At 38.6% G+C, this 20,210-nt stretch overlaps 1 protein-coding gene across 1 annotated transcript; it reads left to right on the top strand.

Annotated features, from left to right (window-relative positions):
- The first annotated feature begins 1,768 nt into the window (after window positions 1-1,768).
- Window positions 1,769-19,498, top strand: mxf (myxovirus (influenza virus) resistance F). Its single transcript, XM_056262571.1, has 13 exons — window positions 1,769-1,951; window positions 2,152-2,360; window positions 13,635-13,769; window positions 14,092-14,246; window positions 14,656-14,794; window positions 14,905-15,103; window positions 15,177-15,255; window positions 15,491-15,613; window positions 15,717-15,849; window positions 15,939-16,097; window positions 16,314-16,390; window positions 16,476-16,739; window positions 19,083-19,498. Exons 1-13 carry the CDS (start codon window positions 1,902-1,904, stop codon window positions 19,305-19,307), a joined length of 1,947 nt encoding a protein of 648 aa, XP_056118546.1. The 5' UTR covers window positions 1,769-1,901; the 3' UTR covers window positions 19,308-19,498.
- Window positions 19,499-20,210: the final 712 nt, after the last annotated feature.

Genomic DNA, 20,210 nt, shown 5'->3' with positions numbered 1-20,210 from the left:
ACAATAACTATATATAATTGTCACAATTCTATTATGTTTGGACTTTGCTGTTTTCCCGCCTCACTTCTACTTCTTCATCGTCGTGCTTCTTCCTGCAACGAACTGTGACTTTACAATACATACCGTTTCAAAGCAGCTTCTCACTCTAAAAAAAATGATGTGTTGGATTTACTTAAAATATATATGCACCATTTTTGCATCATACTTTTTAAGTAATCCCAACTTGGATTAATTTTACTTAAAATTAACAAGAAAACCTTTGTTATGTACTTAAATATTTGAGTTCACGCAACATTCTTCACTTACAAATATATGCATCACGTTATGCATGTGACATTACAATTTGGAGTGATCTGTTATCAGAGGTGACTGTGTCCAAGTACATATGCAAATCACACAGTTAACTAACAATGCATTCATTTAAGGCAGTAACAGTTAGCTCATTTAAGTCATTATTTCAAATTGTGAACATAATGATTACAATTTATAGAAATTTAGCATTGGTGCATGTGGATTCAGAGTTTGCATCATCTGAAATCCTCACAGGAGTTGGAGGCATCTCTTCATAGGTGTTGTTGGGCATCTGAAGTCTTTATAAGAGGGATCCAAACTGGTCACCTCGTGATGGCCATCCTGAAATAAAACAGAAAAGCAAATGGAAAATAGTTAGCATAGCTGCAGCTGTTCATAACATTCAGCAAATATAATCATGTGCATTTGATCTGACATAACTGGAGTACAAGGTTATGAGATGTATTATGTGAATGCTTGGCTAAAGAGATCACTCTTAATATCCGTTAATATCCGAAGACTGAAGATCGGACCTAGATTATTATTATTATATATATTTTTTTTCATCACACCCATGATTTCCCCTGACCTGACGCACTTTGACTACACCATTGACTTGCTCAGTGTATTTTACGTGTACACGTTTACCAGAGAACGGTCCCCAGGGGGATTTCGCTGCGTGGAGTGTGTGCAGGTGATGAAGATTTCACAGTCCGCCCCGAGGAGCCCACCTCACTCCCGACTCAAGAGTCCAGCCAGACACCACCGCCAGAGATGGACATGACGCCTGAGCCAACCGCAGACGGAGAGCCATCGCGAGAGGGAGCGTGTGTTTTATTTGAGTTTTGTCCTCTTCAATACTACGGTTGTGTATCGTGTTGTGTATGTTTTTTAATTGTTATTTTATTTAATGTATATGCTATTTTCTTTTCTTTAAGAAAGGCCTTAATTTGGGGGAAGTATTAGAGTTAGTTTCATAGGGGGAAAATCTACATATTTTTGTTAAAATGTCCTTAGAACAAAATAATAATAAATAAAATCTTGCCAAATGACTCACACCACCATACAGTAAAAAAAAATCAACATAGTAATTAAGGAACAGAATGTAAAAGAATACTTGGAGGATAGGCACAGGGACCTAGAAATTACAAAAAAAAGCAAAACAAAACTGAATATTATCTTTACTGTTATATTGACAGTCATCGTAACTGCCTTGATGAACATGATAAGGACAAATGAAACTAAGAATTTATCTTTTAATAGGTTCTGATTGAACCTGTCTACAGATAATGTCTATGACAATTCAGTCAAGTCATGAGTCATATACAGTTCCTTACAACTTTAGATTTATTGGTGTTCATTCTGTTAATAAATAATACCTTATATAACACCAGCACCTTTCAGATGTTTAACTGTTATTACACACAACGCAAGCATAAGGTAAGGAGACAACAGTTTCTTTCTTTTACATTTCTATTTGGGTACTGCATTGAACATGGTGTTTGCCAAGACTTAACATGTTATTTTGGCTTATTGCAGACACCTAATCATTCTTTTTAATTAATTCAGTAATATCAGCTTAGAATTCTTAATTCATTTTCAGACAAACCATGGATCATCCGGACAAATTTAAAGACTATGATTCCCAAGATGAAGGGAGGTACAGTATTCAGCTTATTTTTTTGTATCGGTTTGACTGTTCTTTGTTGCCAATTAAACATGAAAATATGTAATTGTGTGTACATATTGTACATTTAATATGACAACTTTAAAAACTCAGAAAAAAACAATTTAAATAATCTAATTAATCATCTAAACAAGATCTAAATAATATCTCTGTTTGATGTTTTTATTATAAAGCTCATTTTCAGACTCACAAACTCATGGAGCATCCCACAGTCATTTCATTGAGTCTGTTCAGCCTTTGATTGAGTTGATTGACTCTCTGAGGATGATCGCCATTGATAAGGATATAGATCTACCATCCATTGCAGTGGTGGGAGATCAGAGTTCTGGAAAGAGTTCTGTTTTGGAGGCTCTCTCTGGGGTGGCTTTACCTCGAGGAAGTGGTAAGACTCTGAAATTACTTCAGCTCCTTGTAACTAAATGAGAGTGACTGGAATTATTTATTGCAGTGGTGCATGTTATTGCCACCCATCTATTGAAATGAAACTAATTTACATTTATTTATGTAGCTGATGGTTTTGTCCAATGAGCTTTAATAATAATAATTTGTTACATTTATATAAAATGTTATTTTATATATGGGTCATTCTACGGAAATGTCCATTTTTCTGTCCCTAGCTTTTACAGAAATATTACACTTTTAAAAAATACTTTAGAATTACAATTTCTTTACATTTTAAAATAAAACAATTTGAACAATTACATGAGCCATCAAGTGGCAATATTTTATTTTTCATTTATTATATAGAATTCCAAACACCACAGAAGTGCTCGTCCCCAAAGTCATGTACAGAGGGAAAATGCTTTATTTTGAGGTCAATAACAGGTTTTTACACCATTTAAAATACAATAACATAACTATCTAATATATTATGTAAATGACATAAAAAAACGAAATGCAGAATAAATATTATAAAATTTATAATGAAAGTAGTGGTCCCCTGGAGTTGTGTCACTGGTGTTACCGTTAAACAAAAATCTCTTATTTTGAAATAAAAATCACACTGATGACATCACTTGACTTCCTTCTTCCAATTTCCTGAATTTCTATGAAGAAAAGCCCATAATAAATCCTCTGTCTCTTTTCAGTTATCAGAAATATTCTCATTTATCTCATGATTTCATATGAAGCTTTTAGTTGAAGTCACTGGTATGACCTAATTTATTGTTAGGTAATTGTAAAAAAAAAATGCGAATACAAATGGATTAAACTACTTAATTTAGTTACCATGATTGACAACATGTGGTTTGATACCTTGCAGCAGCCATTTTGTAAAATGAATTTTTCATGAAAATTGTCACTGGTGTTACTGTCACTGGTGTCACCTTTCTTATGGGTAACACCAGTGACTCCCATTTATAGACAAACTTTACTCAAATATTCATTTAGATTATATGCCAAGTTAAGATTTAAAGGATTGCATCATTACTTGATATTAACTGGTTTTCAAATATTTTCATTGTTATAGCAAATACAAGGTTGCGCAAATGAACTAACCTCATTCAAGCACACTTTTAACAAACCTGATTAAAATAAATAAAAACATAATCTCCTTATTTGTTGCATTTTTTTTTGATAACCCTGACTACATGTGCTGAAAAAAATTTGAAATAATATTTCATAAAAACATTTAATATTGCCAAAGAAGTAAGGTAACACCATTGACAAAAAAATGGTACATGCGATCTTTAAATAAATGCACAAAAAATATAAAAAATCATTAAGCTGTCATTTATGCATATTCATAAAGTCAAAGGGTAATCTAATAATGTGGTGTAAGTTTAAATGTTAGAAAAAGAAATACATTTTAAGTAGGGCTGTCAGTTAAACGCGTTATTAACGGCGTTAATGCAAACCCATTTTAACGGCGTTAATTTTTTTATCGCGCGATTAACGGTCTTTTTGGCCTAGCAAACTTTGTAGGTTTTTTTTCACATGCTTTTGCAACAGGACGGCATGCGGGCCGCTGCGCTATGAAACCCATTCATTTCAATGGCTTGCGGCGCGCGAGGACGTTTTGAAAGCGCAAGCGAATCTAGCTAGACCGGAAACAAAACAACAGGCACGCCGCACACACTTGTTTGGGCTTGCGAGCGCGAATCTCTCTGCTCGCGCGCGGAATATAATGTGCCGAGCACGAATCTCTCTGCTCGAGTCGCGCGCGCTCTCAGATACACGCTGCTCTTGTAAGAATTTTCTCTGGGCTCACTCAGAGAATATGCCTGCACTTAAAACGTGTTCAGTGCAATCGCAAATCTCTCCTCTTCCCCAGCTAACAATTTTAGGTTATAAGAATGTTTTCATAACGTTCCCATTAAGTTATAAAAACGTTATTTCTGAATGTTATAGGAACGTTCAAAACGTCCAGTTTTGAGTGGATGACGAGCGTGAGACGCCGAAATGGATGCCAATAAGATTCTGAATGGAAAGTTTACTTTTAAAAAGTTGCCAAATGGTTCCATTGACAAGACCAAAGTGATCTGTGTGTTTTGTCGTTGTGAACTGAGCTATCATCATCGTAGCACGTCCAGTCTGAATACCACTTGATGATGGCCAGCACACACACACACACAGCTGATGCGAATTCTCCGCCCCCTCGTCAATATCAGGACCTGTCAGTATTTCTTTCACCCTTTTATTGATGGACAGTGTTATATTGTGTGAGAGATTATTTGCTCCAAGTGATAATGTTTTAGTGTGAAATTGAACACAGTATATGCCAATATTGTTTTCAATAAAAAACATTTGCACAAAGCAAGCCGATCCACTTTTCCATGTTGATAAGAGCATTAAAATGAGAAAAAAATAATGGGACAAAAAGAAATCAAGAGACATTTAGAATAGCCTAGATAAAAATGTGCGATTAAATGCGATTAATCGCGAGTTAACTATGACATTAATGCGATTAATCGCGATTAAATATTTTAATCGTTTGACAGCACTAATTTTAAGACATCTCTTGCCATACCAAAAGTGGACATTTCTGTAGAATGACCCATATAAAAAATAAAAACAAGCATAACAAAAATTAAACAAGCAATAAAGGAGACAACAGATTTTATTGAAAACTCTTGTTAAAATGCATAATTATAATTTTAATCAGGGTTGTGCATATAAATCATGCAGGACAGTGGCACAAACCAAAAATAGGGCACTTGGCAGGATTGGGGAAAATTACGTTCATAATTATTATGTGAAATATAATTAAAGGGGACCTATTATTCCCCTTTTTTACAAGATGTAATATAAGTATCTGATGTCCCCAGAGTGTGTATGTGAAGTTCTAGCTCAACATACCCCACAGATAATTTTTATAGCATGTTCAAATTGACACTTTTTGGTCCCTTTAAATGCAAATGAGCTGGTGCTCCCGGCGGACCCGGCCTCTTTCATGAAGAGAGCGGAGCTTCAAGAGCTCATGCTCAAGTGACAGGACAATCTCACGCAATGAAAATGTCAGAAACTCTCAGTAGCGGTGTTCAGTTCGAACCGGAGTCAGACAATAATCCCCACAGAGTCAGAGAATATATGCTGTATGGATATAGAACAGGTATAGTTTAGTTTAATTACGGTTATAACCAGGGCTTGACATTAACTTTTTTGCTCACCAGCCACTGTGGCTAGTGGTTTTTCAAAGATACTAGCCACTCCGCATTTTCACATCGATACCATAGGGAAAAACTGCCATATAGATATTTTTAATATTATCTCATTATTTGGCAGCCGGTATATTAGGCTGCTGTTGGTTTGAGACATGACGCACGGACCCATTATACAGTTTTAAATAGCCAATATACTTGTCTTTATGTGCAAGCACTTTGGGTGTGAGCACAAAATCTGCGGGAATGAGTACAATTATGCTCAATCCCTCACCCTGTAACCAACAATATTCATCCGGAGCAAATTAAATGAGTGAGTAAAGGGAAGCGGGTTTGTGTGTGTCTTTACATAGACTGTAAAGGGTGTCAACTCACTGTTGGACAGATTAAAGAGGGAGAACGCATTGCTGGTGCATCCTGCGGAAGAGTTTCAGATAGTTCAGTATCGAAAAAATATATATTTTTGACAACACTAGATTGCACTTAGTTTATTATTTCAGATGCCTTATTAAAAGACTACAATTGAAAAATGTATTAGGCATATACAATTCAGCCCGCCAAAGTGGCTAGTAGGAGGGTTATGAACAATCAGACACAGGTAGATCCAAACGCAGCGTAGGTTTATTTACAGGATAGTCAGACAGGCAACGGTCACAGACAGCAGACACAGCAAGACAAGGCTAAATCACAATCCAAATACCAGGCAGGAGAACAGAGGCAGGTATCAGACGACACAAGATCCAGGGAACAGGCAGAAGGTCAATGGGCAGGCAGCAGACAATCGAGGAGAAGAGGATTCAGCAAGGGTCGTAAACACAGACGGGCAAGCAAACTAGGAAACGCTCAAAAGCAGACTTGGAATCAAGACTAGATATCAGACTGGATTACAGACTACATTACAGACTAGGAGACGCTAGGAATTGAACACAACAGTGAGTCATACCTTCATTCAAGACTTCGCCAAGGGTGATAGTGACAGTGAGGTATAAATGTGTGTGGAGCTGCGTGTGGAACTAGATGCAGGTGGGAGAGTGATCAATGGAAACAGGTGTGAGTGATCAGTTCAGGGTGTGTGCGTAAACAGTTCAGGGTAAAGCAGTTCAGAAGTGGAGTGCCCTCTCATGGAATTCAAGGGCAATCCAGCCGATCATCGTTACAAGGAGTGACTCTGTCACACGCCACTGCTGAAATCCACCCGCATATGGCGGGTTGGCGGTGTTAATGTCAAGCCCTGGTTATAACTTCTGTTGTCATCTTGCTTTTATCCATTATTAGTACAAGCCTGTTTTAGCGGACCTCGTCCGAATGATGGTCAAAACTTTACTGATGAGTTTTATGAAGTTGTACTTCACGCAAAAGATGAACCATCTGTTTCACTCTAGAAAATCAGTGTAAGAGCTGAATAAAACACAGTACAAGATTTGCACATTAAAGTCTTATACATAAACTCTCTCTCTCCATTGCATTATCATCAACATACATCACACAAAAACACTTGTTACGACTAACAGGTAAAATGATGGACAGTGTACAACTTGGTTGTACAGGGCGGGATCTAAGCTAATATGTCAGAGTCCATCAACAGTCGTGGGCGGGGCTTGTACAAAGTGACTGCTTGTTCTGAGACACTGTTATTCATGGCGATTTAAAAAAAAGAGGAGTGGGTGGATTTTTTTTATCATTATAGGAGGGTTGTGTACATACACTACCAACACACATTTATGTTCAAACACCATGTAAAAGTGAACTTTGCATAATAGTTTTAATTTTAGTTTTAAGTTTAAGTTTAGTTTTAAAGCCTTTCATGGCTTACAAATATCCCTAAATAATCATATATAATAAGGTGATACTGCTTTTCAGGAGCAACAATAAAGTGGTAGTTCAAACAGAAATGAAAATGTTGTCGTCGTTTGCCCATCCTTGTGTCATTCCACACCTGTTTTTATTATTTGTATTAATAGAACACAAAATGAGATGGACTGTAATAAAATGAGTGATCATAACATTAAATCTCCTTAAAGGACTTTGAGGTATCATAAATGCAATCCATACTTTATGTTTGGGTTAAGCCTGTATCTCCAGGCAGCCGCCTCTTTGCATGCCATGGCCAATCTGCAGGTCTACCAGGCCCAGGACTGACCCAGGGCTCTTTGATGAGCTGCGTGTCACCACTGACCTCGCTCTTCGGGCAGCGAAAGTGACCGCACGCTTCCTTGGCCAGGTGATGTCCACTAACGTGGTTCAGGAGTGACACCTTTGGCTTAACTCACGGCCAAACGTATTTTCGAATGTGTGCGGCCACGGTATTGGATTGCAGCGATCGACCTGAAGGACTACTACTTTCATGTCTCCATTCTTCTCGACACAGACCGTTCCTGCGGTTTGCTTTTGAGGGGCGGGCATACAAGTACGCGGTTCTCCCATTCGGGCTAGCCCTGTCTCCTCGCGTCTTCACGAAGGTCGTCGAGGCAGCCCCTGCGCCACTACGGCAACACGGGGTTCGCATCCAGAACTACTTCGACGACTGGCTGATCCGAGTACCAGTTACTCCGACCTGCCGTCAGACCTTCACCCCGTGGACGAACCTCAGCTTTCTACGGGCCGGAGTGCCCTTAGAACAAGTTTGCAGGCATGTTGTTGTTTCCAGGCACGGGCTGCGGTGCCATGTGCAATGTACATGCTGCTGCGGGCTCCTTGATAGGACCCCAGCGCCTTTGGCATGTCAATTGCCTCAAGTTGCTGGCAGTACATCTCACTCTGCACCGCTTCCATGCGTTGCTCAAGAACCAGCACGTACTAGTCCGATCAGACAATACCGCGACAGTAGCGTACAACAACCGTCAAGATGGTCTACGCCACCGCCGTATGTCGCAACTCGCCCGCCACCTCCTACTATGGAGTCAGAAGCATCTGAGGTCGCTTCAAGCCATTTATATCCCGGGAGACCTGAACTGTGCAGCCGATGGGTAACACTTTAGAATACGGTTCCTTCGTTAACGAATAACTACACAGGAACAAATGAGTAACACAATATTAACAATCTAGTAACTACTATTAACTAACAAGGAATTCTGATTAACGAATTAGTAAGTAATAGCGCACAGATGAAAGTGGTAGTTCACTATTAACTAATTGATAACTACTATTATTTTATGCTTCCCAGAGAACTACTGAAGAAGATTAATAGTTAATGCAAAACTAATCAATAACTATTCAGGACAAATGACTAGTACTACATTAACATTAATAACTGCTTCTGTAAACAAATACACAAGGTTTATCAATATGTAATAGCATAGCAGACTTATGATTTGGGAAATAATTAGCCTATGCTCTCTCCTAGAGACCTATTTATCAACTGAATAATTTTAAAGAAATGGCTTTTTAAATGCAGTTGTCGGGACCTTACTTGTCCTGTAGTGATTCAATGCCAGTCCAGAGGAATGCCAGAAAATTGGCCAGAGTCACGGTGACGGCTGGAACATATTGAGTAACATTATCGATTATCGATATTGAGAACATATCGGCCATCCAAATATCATATACAGTGATTTTATTATTTAACCTATACCTCGCAAAAAAAAAAAAAGAAGATTTTATTAATGTCTCCTACCTCATACGTGTGTGCAAATATCTTGTGAAGGATTAGACGATTCTACACTTTAGGATTGGCTTTTCATGTAATAATCATGATAACTAACTAGTAATGACTTAAGTGTTACTACATACTTCTAAAGGAATGACTAATTATTTGGATTCGTATTCTAAAGTGGAGATCATGGTAACTAACTAGTAATTACTCAAGTGTTACTACATAGTTCTAAAGGAATTACTAATTATTTGGATCTGTATTCTAAAGTGAAGATCATGGTAACTAACTAGTAATTACTCAAGTGTTACTACATACTTCTATGGGAATTACTATCTAAAACTTCACCAAAAACCTCAAAAGCTTAAAAGAATGAGTAATTCCTTTAGAAGTATGTAGTAACACTTGAGTAATTACTAGTTAGTTACCATGATCTTCACTTTAGAATACGGATCCAAATAATTAGTCATTCCTTTAGAAGTATGTAGTAACACTTGAGTCATTACTAGTTAGTTACCATGATTCTTACAGTAGTTCTCTGGGAAGAATAAAAAAAAAGTAGTTATTGATTAGTTAATAGTGAACTACCACTTTCATCTGTGCGCTGTTACTTATTAATTTGTTAATCAGAATTTCTTGTTAGTTAATAGTAGTTACTAGATTGTTAATATTGTGTTACTCATTTGTTCCTGTGTAGTTATTCATTAACGAAGGAACCGTATTCTAAAGTGTTACCTATGAGCTCTCACGGCTTCAGCCTCTACCTGGAGAATGGAGACTCCATCCCCAGTTGGTTCAGCTGATTTGGGATCAGTTCGGGGACACGCAGCTAGACCTGTTTGCCTCCCACGACTCGTCCCATTGTGACCTGTTTTACTCCCTGACCGAGGGCACTCTCGGCACGGACGCACTGGCGCACAGCTGGCCGCAGGGCCTACGCAAGTATGCGTTTTCCCCAGTGAGCCTTCTTGCACAGACCCTGTGCAAGATCAGGGAGGATGAGGAGCAGGTCATATTGGTTGCGCCTCATTGGCCCAGCCGAACCTGGTTCTCCGAACTTATACTCCTCGCGACAGCACTTCCCTGGCCAATCCAAGGAAGGACCTCCTTTCTCAGAGACGGGGCACCCTATGGTACCCTCGTCCCGATCTTTGGAACCTCCACGTGTGGCTCCTGGACGGGACAAGGTAGGTTTGAGTACTCTACCACCTCTTATTGCATTGGCCTCCAATAAGAGGGTAGGGGACCTGAGGGCATTTTCCGCTGACGAAGCATGCCTGAAATTCGGGCCGGCCTATTCTCACGTGATCCTGAGACCAATATTCCCTCTAAGCTGCGCGCGTGCGCGGCCGCGCACTTCTGAAGCGGCGGCCGCGCAGAAAAGAATAAAATGCCACGCAGAGGACTGACGCAAAATGTGTGGGGAAATCCATTTGATTGTAGTTTAAGTGAGAAATAATTTCAGTGCTCTGGTCAACCGCTATTGAGTGAAAACTGGTGAATGCAGTTTACAGGTTTCATAGAAAGAGAACGATGTGAGCGCGTGTGATTGGCAGTGAGTCGTGTGTTCGGACCAAATAGCTCAATATGAGAGGCAACGAGAAACGTGAAACGAGAAAAGACATGTGAAATAAAATCACATCATAATGTTTTAAAGAAGAGTGGTTTGATTAAAGTGGTGGAAATAACGGTTGATGGACACAGAACAGTAACAATTACACACCCACCTGCGTGCAAATTAAAAATACATCATTAGTTTAAATAGATGTTTTTGTGTGTGGGGGAGTTTCAGGGATGGTTAGATTATAAAAGAGTTCACATTCACTTTTCTTGAAAATATTTAGCTATTAGATCTATTTAAATGCTTCAGTTTGTTTTCATATTATAATAATATAATATGGAAACAAATTGAAGCATTTAAACTGATATATTATATCACTTCAAATACTTAAATTCGTTTTCTTATATTATATTATATTATATTAGGCCTATATTTTATTATATTATAAGCCTAAATAAAGAATCTCACAAGGGTATTGTTTAGGGCTCCTTGCCATTAAAAAGTTTGAAACCCCCTGCTAAAGAAAATATTGGAAATTCATAAGCAATAAACAATCATTTAACTTTGATGGTTTAATGCTTCCTGTACACAATGAATTGACTGTACAAAAACACTTTATGGTTTTCCCAAACCATCTCAGTGTAACAGCTTAATTTTCTTTCATACTATATTCTATTATTGTAAAGAATTGAATTGTCCTGCAGAAGATTTTGTAAATTATTTTTCATAGGATTTCTTGGTAAAGACTGTACAGTTAACAGCACTGTAAAAAAAAATCAGGTAACCTAAAATGTGCTTTCAGTGACTTCTTAATTAACTGCTTGTTTTTCGAAAATATGATTTAATACCAATAAGTTACATCAAGGGTCAAATAAAATAGAAATGGCACATTCAAGTTAAAAGTTACAACTGAATGTCGAAACCATTGTGTTTCTACGTATGCTGTACAGGTCAGGTATAAAGAATATTTTTGCTCAGGTGGCAAAAAATGTCCGCCCAATAGGAAAAAGTTTTGCTCAGCAAGAAAAAAAATTAGAGGGAACATTGCCTGAGACCCCGGCCTGGATATGTTCCCAAGGATCTCACCACTCCCTTTCGAGATCAGGTGGTGAACCTGTGAGCGCTGCCCCTGGAGGAGGCAGACCCAGCCTTGGCACTGCTCTGTCCAGTATGCACCCACAGTGCTTACAAAGACAGAACGCAGTGTTTCAGGACCTCAGACCAGCTCTTTGTCTGTTATTTTGGAAAGCTGATGGGAAAGCCTCTCTCCAAGCAAAGGTTGTCTCACTGGATAGTGGACGCCATTGCTTTGGGATGCCAGCAGCAAGGCCGACCGTGCCTCCTTGGTGTTAAGGCCCACTCCACCCGGAGTGTGGCTTCCTCTTGGGCTCTGCAGAGCTACAGGCTGGGCAACACCCAACACATTCGCGAGATTTTACAATCTCCAAGTGGAGCCAGTTTCCTCTCATGTACTCGCTTCAGCCAGCCGGTACTATAATCTGCTCAGGTGTCTTCGCTTGCTCGCCATTCCACTCCACGGACTGGATACGTGCGATATTCTCCTCAGGTGAGCCTTCCCGAGAAGCCCTGAGTTCCTCCAGCGCTGTTGACGTCAACGGCAGAGTTATGCCACCAGCAGTTTTCGCATTGGCTAGGTTCCCCTCTGGTCGACCCCCACATGTGTATTTCCACTGTAAGCCTCTCTGAGGATGTGTCTTTCCCTTGGCAAGCCACAACAGGGAGCTCAGACTTACGCAGGGCACTGGAAGACAGCCGAGGTGGCATGATTAGACTGGGAACCCCATTCGTCATCACGACGTAACTCATAGTGAGTAGGGAACGGAGACGTTACTGTGACAATAGCAAGGCTGATGAAAGCAGTAGGTCAGACGGACACAAGCTCAGGTGGACTGTGGCGCAGGGACCTCGGTGGACAACCCGGTGATGGTGCTCGGTGATCCAGTGCGGAAGTGCAGCAGAGCGAATCAAGGACAGAAGTCAACGACGAAGAACACGAAGCAATCCACAAAGGTCCAGACGAACAGCACGAAACAGGAACGGGAACACACACCGGGGAACCACAACGATCTGACAACATGAGACACCAGTTACTGCACATATAAAGGGACAAACAATTGAAGCCAGCTGGCGCTGCTGATCAGCAATGATCAATGACCACGCCCACAGACACACACACGAGAGAGAGAGACAGTGGATTCATGAACCGTGACAGTTACGTCCATCTTGCTCTCTAAACGAAAAACTCAATAACAGTAATTACGAAAAAGTAATTACGAAACGAAAAACTCAATAACAGAGCATCCAGATTGAGACGCATCTGTAAAAGTCTGATTGGAATCGCATTTCAAACCACATCCAAATCAAAAACCTATCTGGATAAAATCTGGATATGAAAAAAATCTGACTTTTGCTGGCAGTCTGAATATAGCGATGTTCCACACATACATTACATTGCTTTGCTTCGAAATTATGGTATTCTTTATAATACCGTTATTGTTGTTGTTGTTTTCCCCTTGTCTGCATATCTTGTGTTGTTTGTTTCTTCTTGCTGTGTTTTGTCTTTGTTGTAAAGAGCTTTGAAAAAGCAACTTTTAAAGGAGCTTTATAAAATAAACTAATTATTATTATAAAACTAGTCCATACGGCTTGTGTGCTACAGTCAAAATCTTCACTGTAAATCTTTACTAAAATGTTCCTCCCGGTTAATCTTCTGCATTATTGGCACATCCAAGAAACGTCTATTTTAACATGTGCGTAGTGCAGTGAGTGCACTCAATACCATATAAGGAGAAGAGGGAAGAGCATTTTGTTGCATTGTGAGAAAATAAATGAGATTTGAAACCTTGAGATCCTCGAGAAACTTTGTGCTATCTTTTTACTTTTAAGGTATTGTTACTCGATGTCCTCTTGAGTTGAAATTACGGAAGTTAAAGAAAGGACCGTGGTCAGGGACCATTTCCTACCGTGATCACAACGAGACCTTTCATGACCCATTACTGGTGGATAACCTTGTCAGAGAAGGTCAGTATGAACAGAAACAGATCATAACCAGCATCAGTTGAATGATGCTCTGATGAATGTCATCTTCAAAAAAGCACAAGCCTATATTCCATCTGTGTTTAACATCATTGAGCAAAATTCAGAATGTTTGCTTCTTCAATTCCAATTCAGAAAGTCAATTGGAATTTAATTAATAGACAAAGATTCTCCATTCAGCTGTGAATGCACCACAACCCTGGTGTCCTGAGGTGGATTTTCAGGCTCAAATTCACCAATACTACTTGAAAATCCCAAACTAGTCTTGTTTGAATCTGCTGCAAACTTATGTATGTATATTTGACAGCTCAAAACAAGCTTGCTGGAAATACAGTTGGAATATGTGATGAACTCATCTCTTTGGAAATTTCATCTACTGATGTGTGTGACCTCACTCTGATCGATCTACCTGGTATAACCCGTGTACCTGTACAAGGTCAACCTAATGATATTGGCGATCAGGTGAGTGAATAGAGTGTTAAAATCTCTAAATGGCTGTTTGAAATCTTGTTAATATATGAACATTTGTGTTAACAGGCATAAAAGCTGTAATCCTGCACCTGCAAAAATATAAATCACATTCAGGTTTGAATGTGGATTTAATCAATACTTTTTTTCAAGCCCTAGGTTGTTATTTGTAGCTGACAGATGAAACTTAAAGTCAACATGAACTCAAGAGAGAGAGAAAAATACTTTATTAATACATTTTCATCATTCATTATACACATTAATGCAGCTCTACATGTTCATTTTTTTTTTTTGGCAATGTTGTATTCTATATTGCATAAGTATAATGGGTTCTATGGTGTTTCATGGTGGCTTAAAGATTCTTACCTTCTTAACCAAAGGACATTTTATCTTTTATTTTTAGATCAAAAACTTGATACTGAAATACATTGACAAAAGTGAAACCATCATTTTAGTTGTTGTGCCCTGCAATGTTGACATAGCGACGACAGAAGCACTGAGAATGGCACAAGATGTAGACCCAGATGGATACAGAACTCTTGGTTTGCCAACTTTTTTTATTTCTACAATATATTTCTTCAGGCCAACCAGTAGCATTAGGATTCATGCTTATCCTAACTTTTATCTATTTTTTGTTGAATTCATGGCATAGCAATTCTCACAAAACCAGACCTTATTGACAGAGGAGCAGAGAGGGATGTTTTGAACATTGTCCATGGTAAAGTCATTCCTCTCAGCAAGGGCTACATTATTGTGCGATGTCGTGGTCAGAGTGACATCAATAACAAAATCCCTCTTTCTAAAGCCATGGAAGTGGAAATTAATTTTTTTAGGAACCACCGATATTTCAGGTAATTCTAACTTTTATATAATAATAACAATATTAATAATAATAATAATAACCTTCTTTTTTTTTCTTGAAAGCTCTCTTTTGAATGATGGTAAAGCATCTACTCGATGCTTGGCAGACAACCTAACCAAAGAACTGGTTGGTCATATCAAGGCAAGCACTTTATGATCATGCTCCTAGCCTTCTTCTTTCTTTTTTCCTTTCTTTTCTCGTTCTTTCTTTTTTCTTTCTTTAAATAATATACAATAATCTTCATCAGAACATAAAAACAGTGGTGATGTTTAGTTTGTCACATGTGGTCATGTTTATTATTAATTTAATAGGAGGGTTAAATACTATTTAAAATTAGCCAGCTAATATATACAATTATATGTTCTTATGGACACAGAAATCGCTACCCTACTTAACTGAGCAGATTCAGACTAAACTACTCAGCGTTCAAAGGGAGCTTAAAAACTACGAGCAGGGTCCACCTGTTGAAGAAGAGCAGATGGGACTTTTTCTCAGTGGTGTAAGAGCTCTGAGAATAAATGACAATATCTATACATCTTATCTATACATATCTATCCAATAAATGAAGGCCTTTTTTTCCTAATTGATTCTTCTTCCTATAGATAATAATGAAGTTCAGCGATCAAATATATGAAATGAGTAGAACAGGACATTTAAGAGACAAAAACATTCATGCACTTCTACGTCCTGTGTTCAAGAAATGGGACAACTACCTAAGAGGCACTGAAATATCATGTAAGTCAAGATGTTAAAAACATGTTACTTTTTAGGATTGTACCAAAATCCCTTAACCAGACCTTCCCTCTTTGTTATTACAAATGTAGTCACAGCAAGAGTGAATGAAATGATATACAAGTATAATGAGATGCATCGTGGCAGAGAATTGCTTACGTTCAGTGACTATTGTGAATTTGAACGTGTCATCAAAGACCATGTGGCAGCCCTTCAAGAGCCAGCTTTGAAAACACTGAACCATGTACGAGGTTAGTCTGTATATTATAAACATACAGTATAGTCAGTTATTATTAGTAATAAACAATTTTTTTCAATGCACTTCAGAGTAACTCTGAATTGCATTGAAAGGTTCAGCACTCATAAAAAATAACCAAAAATAAACAAACATAAAAAAATGTATTTTTGTTTTATAGCCATTAACAATTTACAATTCTTCTTGTCATAAACTAAAATTTTATTTTCAGAGATTGTTCAGGATGTGTTCAGAGAGATATGTTATTTATCTTTTGACCAGTATCCTCCACTGAGAAACATTGTATCTGTAAGTACAACTTATTATTTGTATTATTATTATTATTATTTGTAGTAGTAGTAATATATGCCATGTATTATGTTGTACTTCTCAGAAAATGATTCATGACATTCAGTCAAAACAAGAGGCCAAAGTGGAGAAAAGAATCAAGGAGTTCATTGATATGGAGCAACTGGTCTTCACTCAGGACAAGGTGTTCCAAAAGAAACTTGATGACTCTGACATCCCTCAGAAGACTGAGATGGACTCTAGTGACGAGAGCCTCTATGATGATGATGACACAATTTACAGTTCGAAAGGCTGTGCGTTATTGGATTCAAGAAATCTAGTTCCAGACAAACTGGTTCTCTATTATGAGGTGGGTTGCAACTCATACTATGAAATGTAGTTATTAATTTACACACTGTAAAACTGTGATGAACAGCTAATGTTGTGTATGCACTGTAATATCTAAAGGGGCTTTACAGTTGAAGTGTGTACTTTCAACATCTAGCACTGGAGCACTAGATCTACCAATGACTAGTTTATAGTAAATTGTAGTAAGTTTCAAAATAAAGGTTCCTTCTATCCATTATGTTCCATGAAGGACATATTGGTTACATATTTAACTTTGGTTCCTTGGATAGGTTTACTCAATGCTGCATCAGTAGCTGATACTATTGGAACACACTCTAGTATCTGAAGCCCGATTGTCTAGAATCATGCCAATTCTCTGGCTGGTGGCACAAGCACTGTCCACTGTCCATGCCATCACAGTTCAGATTTCCCTACAAAGGAAAATGAACTGAGATTACATACATAACTATGGGAACCATAGACCACAACACCATACAACAAACAGGGTGCTAATTTATCAGCCTGTGAACACAGACAAAGACACTGACAAAGATTAAATTAAGACACCTTATTCAAACAGCTAAGACTTGCTATAAACATAAACCTCAGCAAAACCTTCAGTGCCCTCACAGGACAAACTGTGCAATCACCAAAAAACTGCCTCACCAAAAAGTAAAGATTGAGATCCAATAAGAAGACCAATCATGCAAGCAGTATGTTTGGTGGCTCGAATAGCTAAGAAAGTCACTCTTCTTAGGGCAACGACTGCCTCGAGGGTCAAACCAGAACCCTCATCTATTTCCTTGAGGACATCTACACCTGAAAAACCACCAGTGTGTGCAGCACCGCACCACCAGCAACCATGTATGAGTTGCCAATCAGGGACCACATGGTCCTACAAGGCTTGGATAGAATAGTAGGTTGTGACTTCCAAGACTACACAGAGGATGGCGAAGGATGAGTCGCGGGAGTATCCTCAATTGGAATCTGGAATCTCTGCGTACTCCTTCTCCACCATCTTATAAATGGAAATAAACTGCATTTATATAGCGCTTTCACAGACCCAATGGCCACCAAAGCGCTTTACATTTTGCCTCACATTCACCCATTCACTCACTCATTCATACACCGACGGCGGTGTCAGCCATGCAAGGCGCCATCCAGCTCGTCGGGAGCAGCTGGGGTTAGGTGTCTTGCTCATGTCTTGCTCACCTCGACACTTGGTCAGGTGGAACTGGGGATTGAACCACCAACCTTCTGGTTTGTAGACAACCTACATGAACCACTGAGCCGCAATTTATAAAGTTACTGGTAAAACCAAAATAGGGTTTTCACAGTGATGTCATATAAAGACCCATTTTTAGTTCCTTGAAGAACTTTCCAGTAAAAAGAATTATAAATGGTGGTAAAATCAGAAATAGATGGATAGGTAATCTGTGCAGTGTCCTGCGAGATGTAAGTGCAACATGGCCAGCCTGAAAGCACTTATTCAACTTGGACTTTGACTGTGGTTGAGGTGGTACAACCCAGTGTAGCTTTAACTTGTCAGCAGCACTTAAAATAACAACAAACAACTCTGTCTAAGCCAGAGATGGATGAGCTTCCTGTCCACTCGGGGGAGGCATGTCATTTGGACCGCCCGCAAGCTCCTCAGAAGTCGAGGACAAAACATCATCCACATCCAAGCTAAACAAAACCTCACTGCGAGCCTCCAGACTTGGATATAAATCCTAGCTGATCTTCCTTCCCTCCTCAAAAAGAAGGAGAGATGAGAACAAAACACTTTCACCCTGAAGTTTTTTTTCAGTGTGGACAATTAAATGAGTCGCTAACCATTCAGTGAGCACGCTGAAAGCTCAAGAACTTAATGGACTTAAGTGTGTGAGGACAATGTGTGTCCTCGCTCGTAATGAAGCAGGTACACAGATCCTTCTGAAATGGTATTGTGCTCACCCTGAGAAAATAAGAATAATCCACTCAATGAACACAATGAATTCTAATATTTAAACCAACTAGCATGGGCAGATACATTTTCTTGAAGAAGAGGAATCTGAGCTATGACGCGGGTGGTTGCTTATGAAGCATCAGTGATGCAATTGCCGTAATTCTTTTTACTGGAAAGTTCTTCAAGGAACTAAAAAATCACTGTGAAAACCCTATTTTGGTTTTACCAGGCACTTCTATTTTTATGATCAGATCAATGATCAGTTAATAACAATTTTAAAATGAGTCAGTATGTGCAACCAAACCACACAATGGAGGTGTATCGGCACTAGAGATTCACCAGAGATATCACTGTAAAGGGAAGCCAACCCCAAAAGGTGGATTAAATATCTTTATTTTTCCATGTCCTGTCTCCATATAGATTATCCATCAACGCCTTACAGACTATGTGCCCATGCTGATAAATCTCTTCATGCTGAAGGATGCAGCTAAGACATTGCGGCTTCAGATGCTAGAATTGAGGAAAGAGGCAGATGTGGTCAAACTGCTGATTGAAGACTCAGACCGAGAACACAGGAGAGCTGATCTAAAGAAGCGACTGGAACGCCTCACACAAGCTCAAGAACTGATAAGCAACACACTCTGAGACATCTTTATCAAACATGAAGGATATGCAGAAATTTTGCATCAGGGCTGCAGAAATTGGCTAGCGGATATACTATAATTACCTTATAATTGCTATAATTTACCTTATTTCAGTTTAGTAATTCTATCAGTTAAATCAGAAACAAACAATATTAGATAAATTGTTTAAATCTTGGCTGAATTGAAATTGTACAGTTAGGCTACTGTAATGAAGTCTAAGGTTGTCAAATTGACTTCCATTATCAAACCAATTATTTTTTACTTCAGGCATTACTCTAGATCAAACAGTAGACCATAAAGATAGCCACACCATGATCATGGGTTCAATTTCAATGGAATGTATTAACTGATATAATATATATCTTGAATGCACTGTATTTGACTTTTGATACAAGTTTCTGCCAAATGCATACATATAAAATTTAACCCACATCTTAAATTATGTTTGGATTTTAACAATTTTCTAATTCAAAAGTTCTTATTGAGAATTAACAGAGGTTTATCTCTTGTTATTGTTGAGGTTTCATTGAAAATGTTAAATCACCATTATTGTAATTAATGGTTCCTTAGTGGTGTAGTTGACCCTTGACTTTTTATTATATTTTTCTCTGCTTGTTGTAACAGTGTTTAAAACACACATGTATTTGTTGCGAAATAACCCAGAATCAAATAAAATCAAATTGTCGTCATCATCATCAAGTGTCCTAATTCACTGATCATTAAGTCTATTCATTCATCTAAAGTGTGTGGTGTCATTAATACATGTCACAGTCACCCTCAGCACTACACTTCCTAGTATCCTTCATGCTCACCACCTACACACACTCCTCAATCACCTGCAAGAAGTCACCCTTGTTATCACTCATCAGCACTCACTATGGCTGTGTCCTAATTCAGGGGCTGC

Source organism: Rhinichthys klamathensis, unplaced genomic scaffold (assembly GCF_029890125.1).
Source record: "Rhinichthys klamathensis goyatoka isolate OS25496 unplaced genomic scaffold, OSU_Roscu_1.1 h1tg000194l_1, whole genome shotgun sequence".
Lineage (NCBI taxonomy): Eukaryota > Metazoa > Chordata > Actinopteri > Cypriniformes > Leuciscidae > Rhinichthys > Rhinichthys klamathensis.
This window is presented reverse-complemented; position numbering and strand designations above follow the sequence as displayed.